Source organism: Myotis yumanensis, unplaced genomic scaffold (genome assembly GCF_028538775.1).
Source record: "Myotis yumanensis isolate MYYU_CA2020_CCGP unplaced genomic scaffold, mMyoYum1.0.hap1 SCAF_6, whole genome shotgun sequence".
NCBI lineage: Eukaryota > Metazoa > Chordata > Mammalia > Chiroptera > Vespertilionidae > Myotis > Myotis yumanensis.
Window position 1 is genome coordinate 53,499,987 of NW_027223757.1, and position 12,485 is coordinate 53,512,471.

The following is a 12,485-nucleotide window of genomic DNA, read 5'->3' on the forward strand; positions in this document are numbered from 1 at the left end:
TCATTGTATCACTTGTTCAGGCTTTGGATCTTTGTATCCCTTGAGCCAACAGTGCTGCTTGAATAAATGTCTCTCCTGAAATCTCAAAAAAAAAAAAAAAAGACTTGCTTCAAGACCTAATCTATTACCAAGTTTTGCCCAATCTCAGACAGATTCCCACATTAAAAGACCTCCTTTAACTGCTTGAACCCACACTCCAAAATGCTGTCAATATCTTGCCCTAACCATCCCCTTCTTGGACATGACTGACTTTGACAAAGTGGCATTTTCCCTTAGAGAATGAATAAAAACATCAACACATAGCCAGTCAGTCTTTGACACTCTACACACACAGACTGTGCTATAACTGTAACCATCCTGTAAAAAGTATCATAGTTAGGTACTTGTTCCTAAAATTCAATGTGACTTTTATCTCACACTATTTTTCTTTCACAACCATGTGCCTCACCGAATCTACTGCCACCTTAGTTCATTCATGTGGACATCCACATGGCTCAAGGCTGTAGCCTGTGCAGTTCCTGCTACGATATCTCTTGACTGTTCACCTAATATCTCCCCCACCAAATATCAACTTATTTTGCTGAATACTAGAAGAATTCTAAAAGATGTGATACTAAATATGTAAGCTGAAAACAGAATTCAAGTTCATTAATAACCAGAGTCTACAGGGAAACCATAATTATTAAGCAAAACATAATACTTTACATTAAAAGGCATTTTGCCCTGGCCCATGTGGTTCAGCGGTCAGAGCGTCAGCCCTCGCACCAAAGGGTCCATTCCTGGTCAATGGCACGTACCTGGGTTGCCTGTTCCATTCCCTGCCTGGTTGGGGTGTGTGCAGGAGGCAACCAATGGATGTGTCTCTTTCACATTGATGTTTCTCTCTCTCTGTCCCTCTCTCTTTCTCCATCCCTACCTTCCAAATCTCTAAAAATCAATGGAAAAAATATCCTCTATGAGGATTAAAAAAAATGAAAAGGCATTTTATACCACCCAAGGGCAATTTAAACTACATAAAGTGTACCATATAGAGAAACATAGCAAAACAATATTTAGGGCTCAGTAGTAAAGATTTAATTTAGTTGCATATAGATAACTCAATTAGCTAAGTTCTTTAATATCTACAAATCAGACATAATTGCATTTTCATGTGTCTTTACAAAAACCACAATAAAGTTTTGGAAATTAAAAATTTACATTATGATAAACTCTGCTTGTACAGTTGTTATTACTTCCTAATACTAAATGAAACAAAATTTCAGAGATGAGATTTATTACTGAGCCCTAATTACAATGATTTAGAGAATAGGGTAAATGTCTAGAAATAGAACAGGTCCAGAACCCTTGTCAGAAAGATTTAAATTATATCAGGTAAACCCAGGACAGTGAGGAGACCTTCTTATCTATTGAGTAGTTCTAGTTTTTAAATAACTATAAGAACACCTGGTCTTATGTTTATCATATCATTGTAACATTAATGTACAAAAATTAGATAACTGTGGAGAGCGGCTACAGCGTTAGGACAGGATCAAGCCTCGACTGACTTGTGGCAAAGCCACATACAAGTCCCAGCTTGGAGGGCAAAGCCCTCCCAGCACAATTATAGCCAAAAGGCTATGGTTGTAAGCTTGACCTTACAGTCCGACCCTGCAGTCCTAGGTGGCTAAGGGATGTAGGCTGCAGGGGGTGCAGCAAGTGCTGCCTAAACAAGGCTTGATAGAGTTCAGAGAATGGTAACAACAGGAAAGAAGCAGATTTGAAACTCACAAGAACATTGTAAACATCTTGCCCTTGTTTTTCTTTGTGTGATCTGACTGTAAAATAAAGCTTCTGCTTACAGGCTGGGTCACTGTTTCCTCATCCAGGCAGTGATCCACCTGGTCCCAACTGTATTCTCTTGTCTGTTTTCTTTAATCCTTCACCGCCCCTCCTCAGGTTCACCACTGGCCGTGCTGGACGCAGTTCAGATAACAGTTGTAGTAAAAAACAACACCATACCTCATTATAACATAGCTAAAATGAAAAGCCAAAATATATGAACCATCTGTGACTCTGTAAAAACTATTTGTCTATAACACTGACAATAATATAAGGCTTTACAATAATTTACAATTACTCCTTTTTCTTCACAAATATAGATTCTATGCCAGGTGGAAAATAAATATTTCCATTGCAAATAGCAAAACAAAACTAAACCCTCAAAACAATTGCAAATGCACAACTCACCTTAAAATATTAAAAATACTGTGGAAATTTAACAATACTAGGTACTTTATTATAGAGACCTTAATAATTAACAAAAATGACTTCCATTCTCATGGAACTTTTATAAGAGGATTTAATTTAAAAAATACATTGAGACGTTTCCTGTGGAAAAAGAATAAGATAATGGCTGCAGCTTTGAAAAGAAAAATTTTTACTATAGTGGTTTGGTTGCAACTGTACAAGAAACATGATATTGTGTATTTATAAAGTCTATCATTTGATGATTCCAGAGCCCTTATTTAGCTCCATCCAGAGTAACCAGCACTATTAATCCCATTTAGATGTTTTCCTCCTCATGTAGCTGTGTCCCTCACTATCAATAGCTTCATAGAGGTCCTTTTTATTCTCTTGTGTTGCATGTAGATAACCGATATAAGCCACGCACAGCGAAAGGGTTATCAATCCGAAAGCCATTACCGGTTTGTTCTGTCAAAGAAAAAAATTACAAAGCCTCGTTAAGACTAAGGATTTGAGGAGACCCAAATATCTGTTGCATTTTCCTCTTGATAAAACAAGTCTTTATTACCACACTGGCATTCCTGTGATATTCTGAATCAGAATAACTTTTCTAGTTCTTTATTCAATTAACCCAACTCCTGATAATTTAGAGACTGTAGAAGACTGTTGCTTCTCTTCTGTCTGTAGCCGGGACATCTCAGACCTCCACCTCCAGGAGGGTGATGTCCGGGCAAGGGGCAGAGGAGACAGGAGGCATGGAAACGGCCCAGTGCTCAGGTTCTCAGTGTTATCTGTGTGACATGGAGAAGCTGCTTAACTTCATTTTATGAGGAAGTGAGGAATGAAGTATACATGCTACTCTTCTCTCCTTAGTTCATCAACAACTGGCAAAAAGCCTTTTATGTCATAGGTCAGGTACAGCAAAAATGGCCATGTGTATGCTCTCCTCTCGGAACCTATTCTAGCACCTCAGAAATTTAGTCATTGGAACAGACAGGATGTTGTTATAATGACCTTGATGTTCTACTGGGAAATCCGAGACCCTAAGAGGCACATCAACTAGCTTTGAATTTTTAACAAGTTTTTTAATGTAGGAAAGATGTTCACAACTCCATAGAAGTGTTTATCTTTATTACTCAACTCAGGTGCTCCCATTTGTGTTCAATAAATGGGCCTTTCCTAGGTCAATGTGAGGGCAGAGTTGCCACACAAGTTACAGTTTGTATTGTTTCTGTCACCATACCTGCTGTTTATACTATTTCAAATCTTAATCCAAAGGATAAAGGTCAAACTTTTTCACTTGGATAGACATCTAAGAAAGGCCACAAACTCAGAGTAGTTTATATCTGCAATTCTTAAAATGCATTTGACAATTAAAAAACACATTAGTTCAAAGTTTTTAAAACATTCTACCTTGATTTAATGATTTGATTGTTAAATTGATCTTTTTTTTAAAAATTTTTTATTGCTTAAAGTATTACAAAGGGTATTTCATATAAATTGAACTGTCAGTTTACACTGGCAACTATGTTATTAAAATTTCAATTATTAAAATTCTAATCATATTCAATACATTTCAATATTCTATAATAATAAAAGCATAGTAAAGTGCTAATTAGATCAGATGTCCTTCCGGATGAAGCCAGGACTGTGAGGGAAGCCTGGGTCTCGGGTGCCAGAGGGAAGCCGGTGCCGGCAGCCAGGGGAAGGAAGGCCTACTCTTGCACACACTTCATGAATCGGGCCTCTAGTATAATAATTTAAGTTACATTTATTTAAAGATAAAATTTATAGCTCTAGCTGGATGGCTCAGTTGGTTGGAGAGTGTCCCATACACCAAAAGGTTTTGGGTTCAATACCCAGTCAGGGGCACATGGGAGGCAACCAATTGATGTTTCTCTCTCACATCCATGTTTCTCTCTCCCCTTCCTCTCACTCTAATTGGGCATGTGCCGGGGGGGGGGGGGGTGGGGGGGGGTGGGGGGGGTGGGGGGGGGGGGGGTGGAGGTGGGGGTGGGGGTAGGAGAGGCTGAGGGAGGTTAATGGGGAAAAAGGAGACATATGTGCTACTATTTGTAATACTTTAAACAATTTTTTAAAAAGGCAAAAAAAAGGCAAAATAATAAAATAAAAATAAAACAATAATATAAAAATCAATAAACATATCCTTGGGTGAGGATTAAAAAAAAAAAATAGCCCTAGCCAGTTTGGCTCAGTGGACCTAAGAGTCCCAGGTTCTATTCTAGTCAAGGGTACGTACCTCAGTTGCAGGCTCCTCCCCAGCCCGGGCCCTGGTCAGGGCTCGTGCAGGAGGCAACCAATCGATCTGTTTCTCTTACATCAATGTTTCTCTCTGTCTTTCCCTCTCTCTTCCACTCTCTGAAAATCAGTGGAAAAATATCCTCAGGTGAGGATTTAAAAATACTATTACTAATAATAAAATAAATAAATAAAATAAAAATTTATATCTATTTAAAAAATAAAATGTATTATATCAAATATATTCAATAATTTTCATCAAGAATATAAATGATTAGCTGACTGACTCCCTAACAGTGTACAAATGTATGTTTTGAAAGCTTTCACAAAATGTTTGCAATATGCCTTAGGTAAAACCATTATTAAAAGGAGCTGGGATTGTCTATAATAATGATGAGATTTTTCGTTTTGCTCTGTTTCATTGGAAAGTCTAATTTACTTAATAGAACCTGATCAAACATTAAAAATGTCCTTCAAATTAATATAGCTATTAAAATTTTAAATAGAAATTTGAGTTCATCCATGAAAATACAATCACTTTCCATTAAAATTCTCAAATGTCCTTAAAATAATTCATTTTATATGTGTATTTAGTGAAACAGCATTTAAGATTTTCCTTCCAACTGCATTTATTCAGAGAGATATTAATAGTCAACACAAAATTTCCATGATAAAATTAAATGTCACAGGAAATAAGAGCTTTCTATTTATGACAGGCTCATTAAATTAAACATGAAATCTTATCCTGTGTGTATCTTACAGGTTTAATGAAGAGCTCCGGATTCACAGCTCGAAATAACGTTGTCGTTTGGACCCCTCTGAGCCCTGGGTTTCGAAAGTCTTTCTCTTTGGGTGGCTCCTTTTTAAAGGCTGGAGGCTCAGGTGCTGAAGACATCTTGACTGATGATGATTTATTACCTAAAAATAAAATAAGAGACCTTTTTCCTTTGTGATTGTTTTTTATAATGCTCTTTAAAACACTATACTAATTTTTTAAAATTACAGTCCAGATATATACCAAAAGTGACTGTCAATTATTTTATTACTTTGTAAAGCACATGCTTTGTCAATGGTGCTCTACGTTTGTTTGACAAAATGGTTATTTTTCATCTCTCAGAACCAGTGAGGTGAGCAAAAGTTGTTTCTTACAGAAGCCTGGAGAATTATTTGTTGGTCTGAGTCGCATTGTATCTTACTATATGAAGGAGGTACTAGGCTAGGAGTGGCCATTGGTTATCCACAACCTTCTCTATTTCCTTCCACTTCCACTCTTCCTCGCCTTCCACAGCCCTCTCAGGACACCAATCTGAGAGAAAACTAGCATTCTTTTGCTCAATTTCTCCTACAGTTCCTCCCCTGTCCCACTTTCCCTTCAGGCTCCTCCCTCTTCCCCACTGGCCCAAGCAAGCACTAGTACTAAGCAGTAAGGGTAAGTAGCTGTTTGTCCTCACTCCCCCTTTGCCTATAGCTATTTCCTGGAACACTCATTGGGGCTTTGTTTATACAAGCATTCTTTAAGTCTTCCATTTTATAGACTTTACTAGAGTCCTGGTGCATGAATTCAAGCCCACAGGGGAGGGGGGGTACTGGGGGGGGGAGAGAGGGGACGTGGGAGGTTGGCTGGCCCTACCTCCAATCGGGGTGGGAGGGGCTGATCAGGGGTGGGCCAGCCAGGGGGAGGAGCCATGGGCAGTTGGCTGGCTGGCCCTGCCCCCTGGTCGAGCTCCTGGTCAAGTTCCCGGTCGAGGGGACAATTTGTATATTAGCTTGTTATTATATAGGATAAAAGCAGTATTTTTGCAACTTTATTAGTTATAGCAGTTCAGTTTTTTCAAACATCTTTGTTGCAGTAGTCACTAAAAATTGATCTATCCCACTTAATTGGGTAAACACCTCATCAGGAACATCCACTTTAAGGGAAAGGATTAGGATAGTCAACACTTTCTACACTTGCAAGGACTTCTGAAACGTTCACTGTAGGCGGTTCCATCACGTGTTCCCCTTAGATGTTATGGTTATCACTGTCGTCATCATACTCCCATCATCACTTTCTGGTTCCATTTTGATTTTAGTTAGCACTCCTGCAGCAATTGCAGGATTTGCTAAGTCTTTGGAAATAGTTAAATTGATATCTGCAGCCACAGTCTTCAAAATCAAACTGATTTGGGAGACCAGTGACTAGCAATTGAGTACCAGACTAGTTCAAATACCACATTTGGTTTTTGGTCTTAACCTTGGGGGATTCCACAGGAGTCATGCCTGTTTTCTGAAAATATGTCACTACTGTGGATGGCTCTACCGACCACCAGGTCTCAGCAACCATGCCAATGACTTGCTTCATTTATTTTCTGTTTTCCCTTCATCATTTAAATTTACAGTTGTTTCTTCAGTGAGCTCTCACCATACAAATTACAACCTAATCAGATGGCTGCACAATTCAGTGGGAAAACTCAACACATGCATGACCCAAGCATAGGAGAATGTTGTGGGCAGAGCAACTACTTACCAGCAAGAGGATGTTGCATTTTGCTCCTTTCATTCTCTTGCCAACCTTCCTCAGCCATTCATTAAAAATTTAGAGTTGCATATTAGCTTGGTAATCACAGGGGAGTAAGTGAACATTTCTGAAGCCCTGAGGGTTAACTGACTTGCCAATGACAAGTGGTCTCATCTTTTCGGTGTAGGATGCATTTCAGAAGAACAGAGCAATCAATCTGTTTACCTCCTTTTGCAAAGTCCACCTACTAGGGCATGAAGTAGATGAGGTAACAACTTGTAAATTTCATGAGCATTTAAAACATCACTCAAGCTGTAACTAGTAATTGCTTTTTAAATTCCTTCTGCATGTGAGTTACTAATTTTCTCTACTGGAACAGTTTTCTTTTCACTACAGACAACTTCATAAACAACTCTCTAACATGCCTACAATTTCTTCAGCCGGCACACAGTTGCTTGAAACTCATCATGCCCAAGGTTGGCAAAAAATCCAATGCTTTCTGCTGAATAAATGGTCAACTGACATGCCCAATTCTTGTATAAACCTCTCAATAACATGCAAAAACAGCTATAAAAGGGACTTCAAATTCAATTCTGCTCTAGTCCCAGAATCCCTTTAACTTCCAATTCAGTTTTGGCTCAATATTTCAAAAATGTAGAAGGAGTGATGCTAAATGCCTTTGTTACTTCTCCTTTCTTGTGGCAACCATGTACTGCTTCTATTGCTTTCATTTTCTTCTGTAAAATCTGCGGGCATGTCACCTTTCCCTCTTCGCCATGGGAGTAGGATAAATGGCATGTACAAATGTATTTCGAATTTAAGTCAAAATGTTGGTCAACTGGTGGCTGAGGCTAGGTGCCAGTGATAGTTCTACTTATGCTAATAATGTGTTTGAATGCAATGTGGGAAGAGAAAATTCAGAAAGAAGCAATCATTAAAGTGGAAGCAGTATTACAGTCTGTAAATAGACCCTGCCTATTAGAAATGTAAAGCAAGAAACAGTTAACATGATAGCCACGTCGTTGGGACTGAATCGCAGTCTCAGAGTACACCACTAACTGAACGTGGGCGTTACGTAAAAATACTAACAAGGACTGAAAAAGCAAATATACAAAGGTAAAAGTCATGCTCAGCAGAAACTGACAAAAGCAGCATTTTCCTTTAATTGCTGAGAACTAGCTGTGTATAATGAAAACAAAGCTACCTGGTTTAAAACTGTTTACCGGAAAGAAAAACAAGGTAATGGGGGAGGTGGGTATAGAGAGCACAGTTATCATACACTTTCTGTTCATGATAATGTGTCAAGAATTGAGGATAATTAACTCACTTCTCACCTCAAGTCCAAAAATATATATATATTCATATATATATATATTCATATACATATATTTATCTACACTAATAAAAGAGAAACATGGTAATTAGCGTACGACCGCTACCCTTCCCATTGGCTAATCAGCATATCCTTATGCAAATTAACTGTCAGCCAAGATGGCGGCCGGCAGCCATGCACTGAAGCGAACAGGGAGGCTTGCTTGCTCCAGTGATGGTGAACTCCAACGTTCCCCGCCTGACTTGCCGGCCTCTCAGCTGAAACTCTAAGCAACTATGTTGCAAATATAGAAGCTAAACAAAACCCCAGAAACCGGCTTTCAGTCAGCCGGGCTTCAGCCAGCCGGACCGCAACATTGTATCAAATACAGAAGGTAAAGGCCAGAAACCTGCTTTCAGCAGTGAGGCCTCAGAGCTAAAGCTGGCCCAGAATAGAAAAAAAGAAAGAAAAAAAGGAGCAGTTGGGAGCTTCAGTCACCCGCCAGCCTGAAAACGGCCCTCAGCCCCTCACCCAGACTGGCCAGGCACCTCAGTGGGGACCCCCACCCTGATCCAGGACACCCTTCAGGGCAAACCAGCCGGCCCCCACCCGTGCACCAGGCCTCTATCCTATATAGTAAAAGGGTAATATGCCTCCCGGCACCGGGATCAGCGTGACAGGGGGCAGCGACAAAACCCCCTGATCGGCCCTGCTCTGAGAGTGACAGGGGGCAGCACCCAAACCCCCTAATCGCCCTGTGGCTCTGTGTGTGACAGGGGGTGGGGCCACAACCTCCCTATCTGCCCTGCTCTGTTCGTGACAGGGGAAGGCACCCCAACCCCCTGATCAGCCCTGCTCTGTACCTGATAGGGGGGAGCTCCCCAATCCCCTGATCGCCCTGCGGCTCTGTGTGTGACAGGGGGCGGCGCCCCAACCCCCTGATGGGCCCTGCTCTGTGCGTGACAGGGGGGAGCTCCTCAACCCCCTGATCGACCCTGCTCTGTGTGTGACAGGGTACGGAGCCCCAACCCCCCTGATGGGCCCTGCTCTGTGAGTGACAGGGGGCAGCACCCCAACCCCCTGATCAGCCCTGCTCTGTGAGTGACAGGGGGCAGCGCCCCAACCCCCTGATTGGCCCTGCTCTGTGAGTGACAGGGGGCAGCGCCCCAACCCCCTGATCGGCCCTGCTCTGTGCATGACAGGGGGTGGCGCCCCAACCTCCCCATCGACCCTGCCTTGAGTGTGACAGGTGGCGGTGCCCCAACCCCCCAATCGGCCCTACCCTGAGTGTGACTGAGGGTGGCATCGCAACCTCCCGATCCGCCCTGCTCTGTGCATGACAGGGCAGCACCCCAACTCCCCAATCGGCCCTGCTCTGAGCCTGACCAGGGGCTGCACCTAGGGATTGGGCCTGCCCTCTGCCACCCGGGAGCAGGCCTAAGCCAGCAGGTCGTTATCTCCCAAGGGGTCCCAGACTGCGAGAGGGCACAGGCCAGGCTGGGGGACCCCCCCTCACCCCTGAGTGCACAAATTTTTGTGCACTGGGCCTCTAGTGTATATATAAACAATATGCATACTGTGTGTGGAGGTGGAGAGAGAGAGAGAGAGAGAGAGAGAGAGAGTGAGAGAGAGAGAGAAGAGTAGTTACAGCCAACAAACATTTCACTATTTTAAGATTAAAGGGATGTAGTGGTGTTGAATGTCATGAAATTCAACTTATATCAGATGTCTGTAAAAACTGTGCATTCAGAGTGTTCTAACATGATTGTAATGACTTAATTTTAATTGTAAAATTCATTGGTCTCCTCTTTTCCTTAGCAAACCTACATTTCCTTTGTAAAATAACTCAGCAAGGTAGTAAACATACTGCAACTCCCAGACAGCCACAGTCACCTTAATAATGCACTGTATATGTTAAACTCTTTATCAAAAATAACAAAGAATACCTGGGCTGGAAACCACTGCAGATGTTTACTGAAAGGATATTTACAAATTTAGGGATTACCTACTACACTCTTCGGGGGGGAGGGGGGCGCAAAAGTAGGTCTACAATAATTAATAAATAATAATACAAGAATAAACTGCGATTCACGTACTCACAACAAATTTTCATATCTACCTACAAAGAAGATCTAAACTAAGTTGCATTTACTTCCTATGTCCCTCTCTGGTAAAGAGTTCTGTACTTTTTTCTCTTCTTGTGGAGGAAATATGCAATGATGGGGAAAGGAAGCAGCAGAGATAAAGGACTGCCTCTCTGCACGGCTTCATGAGGGACAATCACACCTCAAAGTGGGGAATGGTGCCTCCACTGACTTAATGCACAATTTTCGAGGATGTACAAGATGATCTGAGATAGAGTCAGGACTGGTCTTTTCTGAATGATGTTCCCTCCTTCAGTAAAATTCTTGCTTAGAGGGATGATCCATAATGTATTTGGCAATAGACATTAAATCATTCACTGGCATAAAATTGGCCTATCTACATTATATCATGCATGACAATTAGACCATGATATAAGAACATGAATTACTTTGGGGGAAAATTTAATCTTCAGATATTCAGTTTTGAAATAAGTATCTCAATAGAAGATATAGCGAAAGAAAATTATCATAATCCTAGAATGTTAGTGAGAAGGGACCTTAGCAATAATCAAACCCTTTCTTATAAAAGACTCAGGGAATTATAAAATGGACAAAATATTTTAATCAGAAATAAATATACTTGTTATTTTAGTTTCACATACCACACTATCTTCTAATTTGAGAAAATAACTCAAAGTCTGAGGCAGAACACCTTAAAAATAATTTAAATTAGAACAAATTTGAGATAGAATCAAAGGACTTGATATCTTGAGGGAATCCAGCATATCCTCAAATTCCTGCTTTGCTATTTATAAGCTGTCTGTGTGTAAGTGACAACCTCTCTGGGCCTCAGTTTCTCCTTTAGAAAAGGGGTAATATGAACCACTGTGCAGAATTACTGTGTGCATTAAGTAACACTTCTAAAAGGATATGTTCAATAAATGGTAGCTACTGTCATCCTCACCAACATATCCAATAAATGGTAGGTAGCTATTATCCTCACCATCTGGTCCAATCTCCTTTTTTTTAAAAAAAATATTTTATTGATTTTTTACAGAGAGGAAGGGAGAGGAATAGTTAGAAACATCGATCAGCTGCTTCCTGCACACTTCCTACTGGGGATGTGCCTGCAACCTAGGTACATGCCCTTGACCGGAATCAAACCTGGGACCCTTCAGTCCGCAGGCCGACGCTCTATCCACTGCGCCAAACCAGCCAGGGCTAATCTCCTTTAAACAACGAGAAACCTAAACCCAAAGAGGCTGTGCCTTTGGCTATGGGAGAATGAGATAATCCTGTCTCTCAATCTCCTGCCCACCCCCATTCCCCCACTTTACTCCTAAATCGACAAGACTGGGCATTTATGTTATTACAAGAGATAAGAAACATAAACTTGTCATCACTTAAATTTTTAAAAATGGATTCTGTATTGTTTCTAATGTAAAAAACACGAGTAGGAAGAACCTCCCCATCTTTGGATTGACTGCCCCTGAAGGAAGAAGGTTCTGCCAGTGGCTGTGGCAGGCCCTCAGAGGCTGTCAGTGCTATCTGGGCGCACTCGCCTCCTACACTGTGGTCCCTACTCTGCCGCTGGCCGGGACTCAGAGGACAGGTGCGTCCCAGCCTCCAGAAAAAGCCACGGCGCTCGGCGGGGTGCAGGCATTGTCCTGCGGGGTACACAGCGCTGCTGACAGCTGCAGAGAGAGAGGCACCGCAGGTGCAAACAAGTGCAAATCCATCTTCCCGAAAGAGAGCCTGGTGAGCTAGGGCACCAGGAAACTGTCCAGGAAATGGGAGGATTTCTTAATTAAGGTGGAGGTGTCCACGGAAGCGTCACGGACCGGCGTCAGGCTCCGGGTGCGAGGGGCGGGCAAGGGGCCCCGTGGGTCAGTAATGTCCGAGACCTGGCTCAAGGCACCCCGCCTTGGGTGCTCGACAGAGCCCCACGCACCCGGGAGTGAGGCCCGCAGGACGGCAGGGCCCGCGAAGGCCAGGAACGAGCGTGCGGTGGGGCGACCGCCAAGTCCCCGCCACCCCGCCATCCCGCCATCCCGGGCGCTCACCTGCCGCAGGGTCACCTCCTCTCGGGCCCGCGACGCTCCGCCCCGTC

General features: G+C 42.3%; 1 protein-coding gene across 2 annotated transcripts; it reads right to left on the reverse strand.

The window, feature by feature from the left end:
• Positions 1-2,320: 2,320 nt before the first annotated feature.
• SMIM8 (small integral membrane protein 8) lies at positions 2,321-12,485 on the reverse strand. Of its 2 annotated transcripts, none has more exons than XM_070419314.1 (3): positions 12,439-12,485; positions 5,243-5,400; positions 2,321-2,691 (listed from the first exon to the last, which is right to left on the reverse strand). In XM_070419314.1, exons 2-3 carry the CDS (start codon positions 5,375-5,377, stop codon positions 2,533-2,535), a joined length of 294 nt encoding a protein of 97 aa, XP_070275415.1. In that variant the 5' UTR covers positions 5,378-5,400; positions 12,439-12,485; the 3' UTR covers positions 2,321-2,532. The 2 variants fall into 2 exon arrangements, with proteins under 2 accessions (XP_070275415.1, XP_070275414.1); XM_070419313.1 differs by lacking the exon at positions 12,439-12,485 and adding an exon at positions 6,989-7,223.

Coding starts and splice junctions, on each gene's coding strand:
- SMIM8 (XM_070419313.1), bottom strand. CDS start 7,046: ATGGCTGAGGAAGGTTGGCAAGAGAATGAAAGGAGCAAAATGCAACAT. Junction 5,401..6,988: donor AATGCAACATCCTCTTGCTG/GTAAGTAGTTGC, acceptor TTTTATTTTTAG/GTAATAAATCATCATCAGTC. Junction 2,692..5,242: donor CGGAGCTCTTCATTAAACCT/GTAAGATACACA, acceptor TTTCTTTGACAG/AACAAACCGGTAATGGCTTT.